Source organism: Eublepharis macularius, chromosome 1, assembly GCF_028583425.1.
Source record: "Eublepharis macularius isolate TG4126 chromosome 1, MPM_Emac_v1.0, whole genome shotgun sequence".
Classification (NCBI taxonomy): Eukaryota; Metazoa; Chordata; class Lepidosauria; order Squamata; family Eublepharidae; genus Eublepharis; species Eublepharis macularius.
In genome coordinates this window covers 192,184,059-192,200,849 of record NC_072790.1, presented here as the reverse complement: position 1 = coordinate 192,200,849, position 16,791 = coordinate 192,184,059, and the positions used below count along the sequence as shown (strand labels likewise).

General features: G+C 43.7%; 1 protein-coding gene across 1 annotated transcript in view; it reads left to right on the top strand.

Annotated features, from left to right (window-relative positions):
* Window positions 1–16,791, top strand: part of VASH2 (vasohibin 2) — a 59,186-nt gene that overhangs the window by 19,906 nt on the left and 22,489 nt on the right. Inside the window, exon 5 of the mRNA XM_054982049.1 lies at window positions 7,720–7,794. Within this exon, the coding sequence (XP_054838024.1) occupies window positions 7,720–7,794 (75 nt within the window). The remainder of the gene's footprint in view (window positions 1–7,719; window positions 7,795–16,791) is intronic.

Genomic DNA, 16,791 nt, shown 5'->3' with positions numbered 1-16,791 from the left:
TCCCCTTTTACTGTATAAATGGGATGAGAATGGTGAATTGCTTAAGATATTTTGCTTTTGCTAGACTCACTATGTGGACATGATATGCCCTTATCAGGTCTAGAAAGATGATTATTTCACAGGGTTTTTTCTTACTGGATTATTATTGAATGTGGACAAAAATGGACATATTTTTATGTATAATTTTAGTTACACAGGACATAAGTGTGCATATTATGCATATTAACTATAGTTTTCAAAAAAAAAAAACTATCAATGTATTGTCGAAGGCTTTCACGGCTGGCGAACGATGGTTGTTGTGGGTTTTCCGGGCTGTATTGCCGTGGTCTTGGCATTGTAGTTCCTGACGTTTCGCCAGCAGCTGTGGCTGGCATCTTCAGAGGTGTAGCACCAAAAGACAGAGATCTCTCAGTGTCACCCAGTCACTGACACTGAGAGATCTCTGTCTTTTGGTGCTACACCTCTGAAGATGCCAGCCACAGCTGCTGGTGAAACGTCAGGAACTACAATGCCAAGACCACGGCAATACAGCCCGGAAAACCCACAACAACCATATTAACTATCCATGGAAGGCTGGGATTTTTATCAACTTATTCCATGATCACATATAGCATTTTAAAAAAGTTATTTGCTTTTAAAAAAAAACTGAACAAAAATGTATTATTTTCCATTAAAACATTTGTTACATGTATATAAATTTCCCTCTATTTTTGGAATTAATTCTGTGCCTGGTCAGTTCTATTTTACTTTATGAACCAATAAACCATATGTAGCAATTCATTGATGACCACTGAAGAAGGCCTTATGGCCAAAACACACGTGGCGTGATGATTATAGTGTTGCGCCTGGTAATTTGAAAGTGATCTGTTGACATCATTGTGTGTATTGTTATATTTTGTTCATTATTTATACTACACAAGGAGAAGGTGCCAAACTTAGGTGCTATACATATGGCCATTGTTTCAATTCTGTTTTTATTCTGTATTCTATTTTTGTATCAGTTTTTCATTTTCTGTATTAATTTTGGTATTTTGTTCACTTTGGCCTGTTTTTCTCAACCTTTTTGGTTACCCAAGTCTGCCAACTGAGTCAGCAGCAGGCACGTGGTGCCTTTACCTGTCTGCCTGCCTCACTCTCTATATTATATTTTGGATATAAGGTTTCAGGAAGGCCAGTTTAATTTCATTGGCATGTCAGTAGCATATCCTGGACTTAGAAGAATGGTCTTTAGTGGGTTGCTTTGCACAGTATTGTTTTTTAGTTCATTCTCCCTAACCACGATTATCTCCCTCATGATTTTGCTACAACATTTCTGCTAAGTCAATGGTATTTATTAACTACCTATCTATAAATCTGCAGATGTGCAGAAGTTGAGTTTAATAGGCATAATGGAGACTGAATAGCTGTGAAGGTTTTCCAGGGAAATTTATTCAATTTTTCATTTTATAGTTAACATGTTTGGGGCATAGTAACGAGTCTATCCCCTGCCCCCTGCAGCCGCCCTAATCCTGACTTTTGCAGTTGTCAAGTGAAGAGAATCGAGTGAAACTATAGATGACTTAAAGGGTCAGTGAGTGATGGGCCTTTGTCTACCAGACCTTCAATATGGAAGAATAATTTGAAACTCATTCAAATTAGGATGGCAGCAGAATCCATTACTCATTAAGTCTCCTCCACCAATCCAGTTTTGTTTGTCCTATCACTTGGCAGCTTGAAATATTAGTGTTCTTTGGGGATGTGGGTAGCAAAAATGTTAGTCTGAATTTGGTCCTGGTGGGTTGAGAACGTGACATTACCACTGACGAGTGAATGCAACGAAGAAGCAGGGAGTCACAAATGTCCATTCACATGTAATCATTGACAAAACCAGTTGCCAGTCAAAAAAGTAATCTCACAGTAGCCTACTCTCCATGGAATACCTAGTTATGTGAAGTAACCCAAAGACAGCAATCTGTGATTTATTTAGTAATCGTCTAGAATAAATGGTAATTGTGGACTTTGGCTGTAGAAGACAACTCTAATCCCCATTGCTGGAGAAGAACATTGATTCCATAAACATAAGGACTACTCTTGCTTCTGTAAAAAGTGGGAATGATTTCTGCTGCTAGCTTCAGTAACAGGAGCCAGGCAGAGAATTCATAGAGTATTGTGTCCCAGGAGACAGGATGTGACTGCCTGCGTTAAGCAAGCAAAGTGCCTTGCAGATTGAATTCAAATCTGCTATAATAGCCCTTCAGTATGTTGGAGAAAGAATAATCAAGACAAGCAAGTTTATGCACTGCAAACAGAGCATGCATTAAACACGAATTGGTATTTTTTATAATATAAATGGGTGCACAATCAGATAAGGATAAATTGCTGCTCATTTGCACTGCTTAACTTGCAAACACTGTTAGGCTATAGAAGCATTAATATTCAACCCATCTTGATGAGTTCTGGAATCTGGGATAATATTTATCATTCTACTGTAAAGCTAAGAAGTTGCCAAGAGAAGTTCTTTTTCTGCAGCAAGTGAGGGTGCTGCTAAGCATCCCTCAGCAGGTGCCTTTCTTTCTTGGGAACTTGCTGGCAGGCGTTCTCAAAGCATGAGGATTGGGGCCCCCTGTGCAGATGCAAAAATGTCAGCCTAGTTATCCATTCCAGTGTCTGTCTTGTTTGGGTCAAGAATCTCACTTTTCATTTCCCAATCAGTGCAAAACATGAGATTTTGTATTCCACATCTTTTGTGTTAATATCTTATATATTAATACTCAAATGGCTCTGATACTTAAATCTAGAGACTGGAGCCACGAACAGACAAGACAGATCTTTCTACACATTGGAAAAATGCCCCAGGTTTGCAGACAACCTGAAATCTTTAAAAAGGGGGGGGGAGGGGTTTAAAAAACCCAAAATGATAAAAGGAGCTCCTGTAGCTTTAACCAGATACCCTCAGTGGCTGTTGCTAGGCAACCATAACAATTTAGCCAATATGCCAGGCTTGGTTTCTGTCAGAAAAAGGCAGGCGGATGGAGGAAGGCCCTTTCCCAGGCCTTTTTGGCTTTTGAGGGAGGACTTATTGGGGCCAGTCTTGCAGCAGCTACTGAACACATGCTACTATACTACTTGCATGACTCATCTAGGACTGACTGCTTGCTGCTGTTCAACGGCAACCACCATACTAAAGATAGCGTGGTGTAGTGGATAGCATTTCAGACTAGGATCTGGGAGACCCAGATTTGAATCACCAGTTTGCTCTGGAAACTCATTGGGTGACCTTGGGCCAGTTAAACATTCCCAGCCTAACTTATTTCACATGGTTGCTGTGAGGATAAAATGGAGGAGAGGAGAATAAGCTGCTTTAGATTCCCATTATGAAGAAAGATGGAGACTAAATGAAGTAAATGAATGATAAATATAGCTGAAGATGATCGGGCAGATAAAAGCTGGGGATGTTGGTGGATGGAAAGGTGGAAAGGAAAGAAGGAAGCAGGGAAAGATGACAATTGCCAAGAGAAGGGAAAGAGGGAATAGGAAGAGGATACAGAGGGAAATATGGTACCCCCCATAAGTCCTTGCTGGTTTGCCACTGTGCAACTGGGTCTGGCCTGGTGGCTGAAATTGTGCAACTGTATCATAGTTTTTCCTAGTAGAAGCTGCTGTGAGGCAGGGGGAGGGAAAGCTGAATATGGGTGCAGATAAAAGTAGGTTGGCTGGTGCAAAGGAAGTAGGTGAGAAGGAAGTAGGAAAAAGGGAGAGGCTATTGGGGCTTTCAGATAAAGGAAGGAGGAAATAGTTAGGGACGAGAAAATGAGATGCCTCTAAAAGTTCTTCTATGTTTCTTGCTTGTTCAATAATAATGTATAGGGAAGAGGGAACTATTTCTTTTTGGTTTGCATAAGTTGCAAGTATTTTACAACTCTAAGGCCCTTCCAGAGAAGTTTGGATAAGAAATTGTCAGGGACGGTTTTGCTATATTCTTGGGAGAGGTTACGTGGATAATCTATTGATCTGCTCTGATTCCATAATTTTCTCCAAGGATCCTTCAAAGCAGGTTGGAGGCTCATTTTATTAATCTCTCTCTTCCTTTGATATGCTTCTCTCCAAAATTAAAGTTAAGTATATATTCTGTTTTGGGGTCAGTTCACAAAGTCAGTTTCCACTGCATGAAATGTGAACCAATGTGTACTAGCTTCAATAACAGGAGCCAGGCAGAGAATTCATAGAGTATTGTGTTTGGCTGCTGGGGGACCTAGCACCCCCTGGGTGCAGCCTGGTTTGTAATAGTATCTCCCCATATGACTGCAGTTACATGTATTTTCAAGGGTTGTTCATTGCTGCTCTTATGTAGAGGAAATGGTGTGAGGTGGCTTTTGTCCAAGATCAAGTTATGAAGGCCTGCAAACCTTTCCCATGGGAAGATATAGAAAGATGCATCAATTCAGTGGTTTTATAATGTGGAGTGGGGGAAACTGTTTTCTTCAGTATTTTCCAAGGTGAATCACTCAGAAGATCAATAATGGCAGGCAAACTGTCCTGGCAGATGGTGCTAATCTTCTCTTGCAACGTGTAAGTACCGGAGAGTGTCGTGGGTATATTAGGCTTCACTCTCATTAAAACCTAAGGATAGTCTTGCTAGATGAAGCCAGTGGTCCATCTGACCCAGCATCCTGTTTCACACAGTGGCCAACCAGTTGCCCTGGAGGGCCAAACAAACAGGACAGAAAGGCCGAGGCCCTCCCTTGCTGCTGCCTCCCAGCACTGGTATTCACAGGTTTGTTGCCTCTGCAGATGGAGACTTCCTTCAGTCCTCATGGCAAGTGGCCATTGATGGACCCTCTCCTCCATGAATCTGTCTAACCCCTCTACCATAAAGATTTCTGTGCATGTGGCTGTTGCTACATCCAACGGCAATGAATTCCAGTCTAATTAATCAATGAGTAAAGAAGTATTTCTTTTTATCTGTCCCCAGCAATGTCATTAGGTGCCCTTCCCTGAGCTCTAGTATTATGGGAGAGAGGGGAAAAACCCATTAAGAATTGGTGGTCTGTACCACAGTCTGTTCCTGTTCTTGTTTTAGCAGACAGCATGGAGCTTCTCCATCTTCTGCTTCCAGTTGTGTAATCTATTTGATTCCCGTTTAGTGATTTCCACGTTTAGTATTGCCCGTTTAGTGATTTCCACGTATATAGCCATCTGTTTGGTTGTCTGAAGCACGTGTTTGCAATGAACAGGTTGTTGGCTTCACAAGATTCTATGAGCCACTCTTCCATAATTTCATAATCCTAGTCCAAATTTTCCTACAATGTTTGATTCTGCTTTGTTTCCTACTTTTGCATTCCAGTTTCTTATGATTATCTTTGCAACTTGTTTAGGTGTATGATCAGTTTCTTCCTGGATCCATAAAAGCTTTCCATTTCTTCCTTTTCAACATCTTTAGTTGGGGCATAAATCATCATTTAAATTGCCTTAATTTAAATAACTCCACACTGGTTGTCTGTTACTTCAGGATGGCGTGCTTAGATGGTACTCAATAGTTGCCCTTATTTTAGAAAATGTCATAAAGCCAGACATTGTAGAAGTCACAGTTCTACAGGGACTATTCAGCCGGCAGTCTGAAGCAGAAAGCTAAAAAAAAAAAGACATAGTCAGTGCTGGGGGAGGGGACGGGGAAATGTTTGTGCCATCTCTTCTTCGAACAGCAGACTGTGTGTCTGTTTTCTCTGTTGCAGTTCCTCAGTGAAAATCCTGATCATTTTGTTATTGTGATGAATGATTGGATTGTTATGAACAGGTGTTTTTTTTCTGGGAAAAGAGATGGCGGAACTCTCAAGAGGGAAATGAGTAAGAAACACACAGGATTCTTTGAAATAATATTATTTTCAAGCATTATTGCTGAGTATTTTCAAGAGGTGCTGGAACTCCATTCTGCCGTGTTCCCCCTGAAAAAAAGCTCTGGTTATGAACATAGTGAACGAATGCTCCAAATGGGATCCTTGAAAACCTGCGAAGCTGTGACCATAAGCAGCTTTTGGATATGATGACAGACTGGGAGGAGGGATCGACAAGTTGCTTCTCTACATCTCTGCAGGGGAGATGTAGCAGTTCTTTACTGCTTAAACATGAGCTTCAAAAGGCTTTTGCTTTCTGCTTCCTGAACTCCTTATGGCATCTGAAACGGCTCTGCAGCAGCAATTTAGGATATAAACTACATGAGATGACAGCAAAACAAAATCTAAAAGAAATCCAAAATCTAAAAGATTTTTTTTTCTTGAGTCAATTTGGGATACCACAAACAAGATGTTACACCTTGCTTGTCATCATGGGAATACAGAATAACAAAATTACAGCATTAAATCATAAGTCACTAAGTCAGAGAGCCAGTGTGGTGTAGTAGTTAGAGAGGTGGACTGGGATCTGGGAGATCCAGGTTTGAATCTCTGCTCTGCCATGGAAGCTGGCTAGGTGATTCTGGGCTGATCACATACTCTCCACCCGACCTACCTCACAAGGGTGTTGTGAGGATAAAGTGGAGGAAAGAACAATGAAAGCTGCTTTGGGTCCCCATTGTGGAGAAAGGCACGATATAAATGAAATAAATAAATTTTAAATTAATTTTAAATTATCAGCTGTGCACAGAAGAGATACATCCTTCTAAATCCATTGACGTCAGAAGGCTTCGAAGAGTGTGACTCTGTTTAGGATTTCACTGTTAATCCCAGAAGTACGAGCTGCGTTGCTGCAAGAAACGTGCAGATTTTGATGTGATGCAGGGTCCCTGAAAGTTATTTGTTTACACCACACTATCCAACTGTCCCTTTTCTATCCTGCCCCTCCTTGCATGAGCTCAGAACATCTTGCATGGTTCTCTCTTTCTTTTCCCAATAACTCTGTGAGGTTGGTTAGGCTATGAGAGAGCAACGAGCTCAAGCACATCAAGTGAGGTTCATGGCACACTGGGGATTTGAACCCAGCTCTCCTAGTCGTAGTGTGGCACTCTAACTGGCCGTGTGGGCTGTCCATGGCACGTCATACAGCCACTCTCCAATACCCAGAGCACTTTTGGGAACTGTTTTTCACTTTTGTCCTTTCAGTTGGTGAAAGGATTGTAGCTTATTCATATACATTCTCATGTACCTTTATAGAGAAACTGCCAAATAAAGGGTCTTTTCAGAATAAAATGGTCAAACTGGTTGAAAACCAATATAGTTCATGTCATAATTCTATTCAGTTGTTCGGTATTGCATTGAAGAATCAGCCAAAGCAATGTGAACAGACTCGGCTCTTCTTCCAGTAAAATTACAGAGTTATCAAGACACAAATATTGCATATGTGGATATAATGCAAAAGGAGAAATTGCTTCCTGTTGTTCTCCATATAATTCTGTGTGCAGATTCATATGTAAGTAGGCAAGATAGGCTTGTTTTCTTTCTGAGTGACTGAGCAGGACAGTAAACTTCTGGCAATCTTTATGGAGGATCAGTCCCCCAGTGGCTGATGATTAAATGGCACCTCCAGGTTCAAAGGCAGATACTTCAGAGTAGCAGTGCTGGAGGGAGCATCAACAGGGGGAGGCCTTGGCCGCAATGTCCTTGTAGGCCTTTTGGCAGCATCTGATTAGCCAGTGTGTAAAACTGGATGTTAGACCTAGATGGACCTCTGGTCTGATCCAGCACAACTGCTCTTATGTGACCCAAAATGCTTTATAAATGATTTTGTTTGTTTCCTCTCCTGTTTTAGGTTGATGGAAACAGCAAGAGAAATGACCAGGGAATCTTTACCTATCAAATGCCTTGAAGCAGTTATCTTGGGGATGTATCCTTTTGTCAAGAAGTTCTTGGTGCAGACATCTAGTCTATTTTTAAGCAAATGCTAATTGAATGACACTTCTTGGATGGCGTGTGATAACACCAGCTAACGGTGAGTTACCAGAGCTGTTGATTGTTGAAAGCTTGATTCCTTTTCTATATACTTTTTAAAAAACCCCAAGGAGCTCTGTATGTCAGTGGGAATCTATAGGTGTAGAGTGGGAAATGTGAGGGAGAGTGTAAGTGATTTTGTTGCAGATGCATAACTTATTCCATCCATGCTCAGTTTTGCATCTGAGTCTACTTCCTTTGAAATCAGTGGCACAAATGTCAGCTATTTCAACAGGGAGTCAAATAGTTTGTTTATTTACAATATGTTTCTCAAGGCAAGTAACATGTCTATCAGTTGCTTCCCCTCTGACTGGTCTGTTTTTTGATCTCCATTGATCCAGCCTAGCTTCCAGCGATTGGACCAGTGATTAGGCGAATATTGCCCAAATAAGGCAGCCATGAATGGACAGATTACTGGACAGATTTCAGGGTCCTTTGTCCAAAAACTTGTCAATTAGGGAACAAAGTTTACCAGCAAGTTGTGATTTGCTTATTTTCAAGATTAATGCATATTTCAAATCTTACTCATGATAGAGAAAAGCTTGGTTTGTTGTTATTTTTATGGTGCCTTGAAAATAAAGGTATTTTATTGTTTGTGAAGCTAATTCTTTATAAATGATGTGGTGTGCCTGTCCCAACTAACTCCACCTGGTTATGTAGCCCTCCAGATGATTAGGGAGGAGAGGTTGCTATTATCCTCCATGAGTACTTCAGCTCCCACAGATCTCGAATAAAACTATGGCAGGCCTTGACTCTCTGTTCTTCTCCTTGGGAACTAAGGATAGATTAGATATTCTACTTGTTCATCAGTCACCTAATTCCCCAGTGAGCACCCTGAGTGCTTTCAGACATAGAGTGCTGAAGACACCTAGACTGATTGTTCTGCGTGACTTCTACATCCATTCTGAATGCTCTTCATCAGGGCCAGCCCAGGATTTTATAGCTACTTTGGTAGCCCTGGGCCACTCTCATATCAGGTCTGGCCCTGCACGTGAAAGAGGACACACTTTGGATTTAATTTTTTTGCACTGAGCCTCTGAGGGAGGAAGGCCTTATTTCAGGATTGAAGATTTGGCTTGAACCATGGTTGAGATGCTTTGATTACAGGGACTGAAGACTGTATTACCATGTACTGTCTGTTGCTGTAAGTTTTCTCTTACTGGGTAGTTTCTGTGTCATTTAGTATGTTATGTCAAGTTGCTTATGTTTTGTTTCAGCTCTGTATCAGATTCCTACTCGTTTTCAAATTTCTGCAATCCATGCTCTATTGTATTGTTTACTGAATGTCCCAGATGTTGATCATATTGACTGACACTGGGTAATCTGCCTTGAGTCACAGTGAGAAAGACAGACTAGAAATAAATAAATAAATAAATAAATAAAAATAAATAAATAACAGTCTTTTACAATGGGTTGATTTGCTTTGTTGCTAGGTATTTGCAGCCTACAATTGTAAATCATATGTATTTTTCTGAGCTCCATTGGTAGTCAGAGAGACCATGAAGAGACTTAAAAAAATTTTGGGATAGGTTCCAGAATGGTTCAAGGGCCAAATCACATGCATTGCCAAAGGTGTGTGATCGGATCTCCTGGCTTTTAAAAAACTTCTCTCTGTGTTGTTTCCCAGATTAGAAATGTCCCTCATTTGTTTTCGTCCCAAGTAGGCATGCTATGCTGGGGGTAGGGGATTCCCCACTCCTACCCTCGGCCAGGGCCGGTGCCAGAATTTCTGGTGCCTGAGGCCAGGGGTAGCTTCAGGGCTGTTGCCTCCCCTATGCACGCGCAAAGGGGCGCACTCGCACCCAGACTGCACAATGACGTCACTGCATGTGATGTCATCACACAGCATGCCACTGCAAGCCAGCCCCAATGGCGTGGCAGGCAGCTGGGACTGCATGTGGGTGGCCTCTTAGCCCTCCCGCTCAGTTGCCCTGTGCCGCCCAACTGCCTGCTGCAGCTGGCCTGCAGCTGTGTGCAGGCAGTGGCAGCAGCACAGGGCAACTGAATGGAAGGGCTGGGAGGCTGCCTGCTCAGACTACCCTGCACTGCCACCACCAGCACGCGCTCCCGGCCAGGCGCAGCAACTGCGGGCCAGGTGTGGCAGGTGGCCAGGACAGCATGCAGGTGGCTTCCCAGCTTTTCTGCTCAGCTACCAGCGCTGCCACCGCCAGCTCCATGGCACGCGCCCCCACCCCTGGTGCCCCCTCTGGCACCTCAGTGCTCGAGGCAGCTGCCAGACCCGCCTCCATGGACACGCCGGCCCTGTCCCCGGCCTCTGCTCATCTGGCCAGTGGGGGTGGAAAGTTGGGGGAATGTCACCCTGGGCATGCTTCCGGGGTATCTCGATAACATCACCTCTGGGAGTGACATCATCGTGCTGCCCCTGAGAGCGCCCATTTGGGGCCCAAATCGGCCCACTGAGAAGCTTGTGTGCGCTCCTGCACCACCACGATGATGTTACTTCCTGGAGGTGATGGCATAATGTAGGCATGGGAGCACACATGAAAGGAATACCCAGGGACCCCAGAAAGGTAAGCACCAGGTCCCCCGCCCTCCCTCTGGGAGCGTAGCAGAACCTGGCATCCCTAGTCACAAATAGAGAAAAAGGCCCATATGGCCCTGTCTTTTTCCTTCTTGGGGCATGAAGCAGCCTAGTCACATATAATTTCTGACTGCAGAAAGACTGCATTGAGGTCAACCTTTTTTCCCCAATGCTTTCCTCTATTCTCTTTGCCCCCCTGTAGCTTCCCACCGCAAGCGACATACGTCTGAGGATCCAGACAGATTTACCTAGTGTCATATGTGGTTTGGCTCTGAGAACAAGTTGCTTCACCCTGTTGACCTTTCCATTTACAACTTCAAATTTCAATGTAGTTAATGCATATCACCAAATTATCTTGTTTGTACTTGAGGGTTATTTTTAAAATGTGAATGACCAATATAGGCCTGTTCTGATCAGATAATGGCATGGCAGCTCAGAGATATCTATGGCCATACTCGTTCTTATGCACTCATAGGCCTCATTGCTGCCAGTGTTCAGGAACAGTCCCAAGCCAAGACAGCAGTTCTCTGTTCATGTTTTGAAACTGGGAGCTTCCTTGTGCCAAGCAGATGAGTGAGGTGTCATTTTAAGAAGGCCCCTTGCCAGCTTGCACAGTCAGCTTTTGTAAGTGATTTTTTTGGCAGATCACTTCAGTAATCTCTCTCTCTGTGTCAAATTATATGTCAAATCCTTTTTGAAACATTTTGAAATGTCTCTTTGTGTGTCAAACTCTGTTTGAAAATGCTTTTTACATGTTGAGTGAAGTAGCCAATTAATTGCAAGATCAGGCCGGTTCAGGCTCAATGGATCTCATCAGAAATTCCCCCACAGCTATTGGAATTAGGGCTGCCAATCCACTGGTGAGAGCAGGGGATCCCCTGCTCCCAGCCTCTGCCCTCCACATCCACCTGGCCAGTGGGAGAAAAAGGTGAGAGAACAGGCTTTCTGGGCATGCTCCCAGTGCGGCGTGATGATGTCCCTCCCAGGAGTGACATCAGGCCTAGGGATGCACAGGCCTAGGGAGCACTCCCACACTTTGCACTGGGCCTGAGTGATGTCAGTTCCGGAAGTGATGTCATTGCATTGTACCAGGAATTTGCATGCACTTTGTGCATGTATGAAGAGAGAGAAAAGGTGAGTGCTGGGTCCCCACCTCCCACTGGGAGGGTAAGGAGACCTGGCAAGTTGGCAACCCTAGTTGGGAATGTCGTCATGGTGCCACGTGGTGCCATTTCCATCCCTTCACCCAACTGGACCCTCCCACGTTGCCAGTGAATGGCTGGCAACTCTGCTTCAGATGTTCCCACCAGTGTCTTGAATAATTCCCGGAAACAAACTGGTAATCATTGTAGGGTTGCCAACTCTGGGATGGGAAGTGCCTAAAGATTGGGGGGATGGAGCCTAGGGAGGGCAGGGTTTGAGGAGGGAAGGGAGCTTAGCAAGGTATAATACCATAGAGTCTACCCTCCAAAGCAGTTTTCTCCAGGGGAACTGATCTCTGTTACCCGGAAATCAGTTGTAATTCTGGGAGATCTCCAGGCCCCACCTGGAGGCTGGCATCCCTAAATCATTGACAGTGAAGAGTAATTGGTGTTACAGGCCCTCTCTGCTGAGCACTTCTCAAAATCTGTATTTTGTACCAACTGGAGCTTTCATATGGCTTTCAGGGTCAGTTCCACATGGAAGAATGAATGACTTTTTGCCTGTTTGCCTAGACAAACACTCTAGTGCTGGCTTTGCAAAGCCAGGGGTGTGCATGTTGTAGGCAAATTTAAAAGGAATGTTTGAATGTAGAACCCAAAAAGTAACAATGGGCATAGTGTTAATAGTGTCACTGTTACATCTGAGAATGCATACCAATGCCAGTGACATTTGTGTAAGTGCATTCTGCATAGTAATCTCAACAACAACTGAGTAATCAGTTCTCTCAAGCATAACATATACAATATCCTTGCAAGAGATGGTGATGACTGCTCATTTGTGGATCTAAAAACGAATCCCCACGACAGTGGTGCAGTTAGGAAATTTCACGCTCTGGGCTGAATGGTTTTGTGGGGCCCCTCTTTAGATGGTAGTGTGTGGTTTAAGGGCAAAGCTACAGCCTGCTTTTGGGGACTCCCTGCTAAGCCTGTGAACTGGGCCCTGGAATGCCACCCCAAAGTCCAGCCTTGACAGCATCACTGCCTCAGGAAAAGGCCTATGGTGGGTGTTGGGGGAAACTTTTATTACCTCTGACAATTACTTGATCCCCCTTCTCTCCTTGTCTGAATAATAAATCAAGGCTTCAAACTTGGTGATCTTAGAGACAGAAAAAGTTAAAGTTTATTATGAGAAGTTCTCAAATAAGCCTGATGCACATGCTATTACAGAAGGGTGCATGCCAACAAATGACAACAACATTAGATTTATATAACGCCCTTCAGGACAATTTAACGTCCACTCAGAGCGATTTACAAAGTATGTTATTATTATCCCCACAACAATCACCCTGTGAGGTGGGTGGGGCTGAGAGAGCTCCTAGAAGCAGTGACTGACCCAAGGCCATCCAGCCGGCTTCAAGTGAAGGAGTGGAGAATCAAAGTGGGGAATCAAAGTGGAGGAGTGGGGAATCATCTCCAGATTAGAGTCCTGCGCTCTTAACCACTACACCAAACAGGCTGCACCTACATTTATACCATCACACAGGAATGTTGCAAATAAACAGCAATTTGATGTATTGTCGAAGGCTTTCACGGCCGGAGAACGATGGTTGTTGGGGGTTTTCCGGGCTGTATTGCCGTGGTCTTGGCATTGTAGTTCCTGACGTTTCGCCAGCAGCTGTGGCTGGCATCTTCAGAGGTGTAGCACCAAAAGACAGAGATCTCTCAGTGTCACAGTGTGGAAAAGATGTAGGTCATTTGTATCTACTCAGGAGGGGTGGGGTTGAGCTCTTACAGAATGACTCAGCTCAACCCCACCCCTCCTGAGTAGATACAAATGACCTACATCTTTTCCACACTGTGACACTGAGAGATCTCTGTCTTTTGGTGCTACACCTCTGAAGATGCCAGCCACAGCTGCTGGCGAAACGTCAGGAACTACAATGCCAAGACCACGGCAATACAGCCCGGAAAACCCCCAACAACCATAAACAGCAATTGCTTACAGTATAGAAGATTATTACAAGAATATATAAACAATCAAGTGAATATCTCATAACGTTTGAAACATGAGAGATTGACAGGTCGAGATTTCTTTTCAGGTCATGTAACAAACTATCAGAAAGGCTCCAGGGTTATTGCTGAGGAAGAACATACCCAGGGCTGACAACAGGGCAGGAAGGAAACATATGTAGCCTCCATTTGTTCTCAGAGTGCAAACTAACTGAACACAGCAAGGCCTTCGTGTTATTACAGCCAAAATACAGGATGGAACGAGGGGTGATAAGCACACAGGGAGAAGAATTCTTTAGTCAATTTAGACTACAAAGAGTCACATAGAGAAAACAATAGAGCACCCCCAAAATTCCGTAACAGTGGATTGTCATAACTTGGGTCCTATCAAGAAAGTCACAATCCATCAGCCAGCCTATGTGAGATGGGGAAAACTGGGGGATCAGCCATATGTTGCAGACTGTGATGATGCCTGATGTGGGGTGTGGGTGATTGTTTAGCCTGCTGGATCAAAAGTTGTACAATCCTGCGCTTATATTTGGCTCCTTTGTACCGTATTCCCTTCATACTTCTGCCAGCCCAAGCTTTGAAGCTAATACTCCTCCGATAAGAACATTCTAATTTAACAGAGAAGAACCTTACTAAAACAACAAGAAGAAACTTGATGCAAGAAATATCTATGTTTGGAAGAAATGAAATGTTACTAACTGCTGAAATAGAACCAAAGAGTCAAAAAGGAACCTAACTCCAATCATTTTTTTCCTATTTGCTATTGTTGAATCCATCTATGGTGCTTTTGTGCTCCTCCAGATTTCTCTGGCGCTAAACTTTCTCTTGTGGTTGCCAGCTGGCTTTTAGCTAGCTAATAACAAATATAGAGAAAGGAGAAAGAGAAGCTGTCGTGTAGGGCACCCCCATAACTTTACATCTTCAAAGGGCCTTTAAACTTCAGGGATGCATCACACATTATTACATTGGGAATGTCCTATTCAGATACTTACTGCAAAGAGCTGCAGTCCATTGCCTACGGAAAACATCTGTATTGAAAACGGCTTTTGGAACAGAAATGATAATGCCATTTGCGTGTCCAGTACAATGCAGATAGACACTTGCAGTTAAAAGTTGTTTGGTAATCCAGAGAGGGGTACTTTGGCTTGGCAAGGGAATTTATCCTGGCTTCAAAGGTCTTGCGACTCACTTGGGTTGCCAGGTCCCCTTAACCTCCCAGCAGGTCTGACACATACCTTTGTGATCATCTCGCGCATGCGGTCGTGATGAGGTCACCTTTGTAAGTGACTTCATTGTGCCTGTGGAGAGAGTGCCCACTGACCTGGGAGTTTTCTTGCCTCCCGGGCCCTTTCCCTGGGGCTTTTCCTCCACCACCAGCCAGGTGAGTGGTGGCAGGGGGCAGAGGCTGGGAACGGGGGATCTCCCACCTCCACCAGGGGACCTGGCAGCTCTACAACTCATCTAGGCTGGTTCCACAGGGGGATGATTCGTTTTCATTTTATTGCTCTTGCAAATCCAGAAGCACTGTTTGTATGTTTACAGGCATAAGTACAAATCATGTGTTTGCTTATCATAAAACAAACCTCTGTTCGTCAAATGTTGGTGAGTATTTGAATGGAGTGCTGGTCTGGCCTTAGTCTAGCCACTGATTTACCAGTTACTAGGAGTCACTTCTCAGCCCTGCCCTACCATGCTTTGAAATGCATGCTTAATTTCAGAGCACCTGAGCTTCCCTAGCTCTAACCTCCCAGCAACCTCTAGAAAAGGAATGATCTGCTGACAGGATAGTCAACAACTTCTGTTATTTAGCTCGTCCATAAACAACTAGCGTATTTGGTGGGTCCTTGCCTTGCTTCTAAATGGCCCTTCTGACACCCATGCCTCTTCCCACCTGGTTTGTTCGTCTGGTCTTAGCCTTCTTGTCCTGAAGGTTTATTGTCGCAGATACTAAATTAGCCCAAAGTTTTGAAAAGGTAAATTGGGGCAGCAGAGGGCATTGATTCAGACTGGGGCCCAGATATGACACTGGGCCCCAGTCTGAATCCTGGCAAACTCCTGCAGAGTTTGCCAGTTGAAACCACCACCCCATTCTGTCCCCTGTTCCAGGCTAGTAACAGCTTGGGGGAGTGTCTGTTTTGGTAGGCAAAAACATGCAGGGGAAAGAGATAAAAGGCCCCTCCATGCACAGTGCTCCCAGAGAGAACTGAGATCTCAGCACCTACATTTTACCTTTATACGATGCAGGGCCCGTCCATTCGTGGCTCTCCCAGTGTCTATTTCGGCCATACATGACCCTGAGCAAGTCACTGTGCTACAGCTTGTTTTCCTCATATTTAAATGGAGAAGATAATGATCCATCTCGCAATAATGTGTGATGATAATGAAGATAAAGCACTCTGAATATTAAGTGCCATGGAAATTGTAATGAACAATGAAGTTAGATGTTTAATATAAATCATTGGATCTAGACATACTGCTTTTCACACTCTGCTCTTTCCCCTACTCCTCATCTCAGCTGGTGAGCATCCTGGAAAATATGTTTTGGATTGGTTTTTGAAACTAATTTGTGTTCTCTACAACTGCTATATTTTCAGGAAAGACATCCAGCCCCCCGAAGCCTCTTAGGCTTTTAACCTATTTGACAACCCTATCAAGTGCAGATTATTTGCTGTCCTCTCTGCCATATTGTTCCCAACTAGCACTCTTTCTCTTGTCCAACTTTTAGTCACACGTTTAGTCTCTTTTTAGTTAGCCTGCTCTTTAACCTTCTTTTTAGCTAAGGGTGCTTAGGGGGCCTCTGGAAAGTTTTAAAGCATAGCTCCTTTCCTTTATCTGATTTTAAAACAGTGAGGCTTCTGGTGTATTGTTTTAATTATGGGTGAATGAGCCCTTTGTGTATGCTGATGGGAAGAGGAGGAGTGTGTTTTTGGATGACCAGGTGAAGAAGAAATGGTTTGTTTCACTAGATAGCCACCCAGTGCACAATGAGTGGGGTACAATGCTCCGTTCACTGTGTGTGGAATGGCTGTCTAGGCTCCGGTGCAGTGTTGGTGACATCCAGGCTTGTATTTCAGAATGCCCTTGAGATCAACTACATTCCAGGATTTATAGTGGATTTGGAGGGACTCTGATAAGAAACTGCAATTTTTGTTGATGTTAATCAGGGTTTTTTTTTGTGTGTGAAGGTACT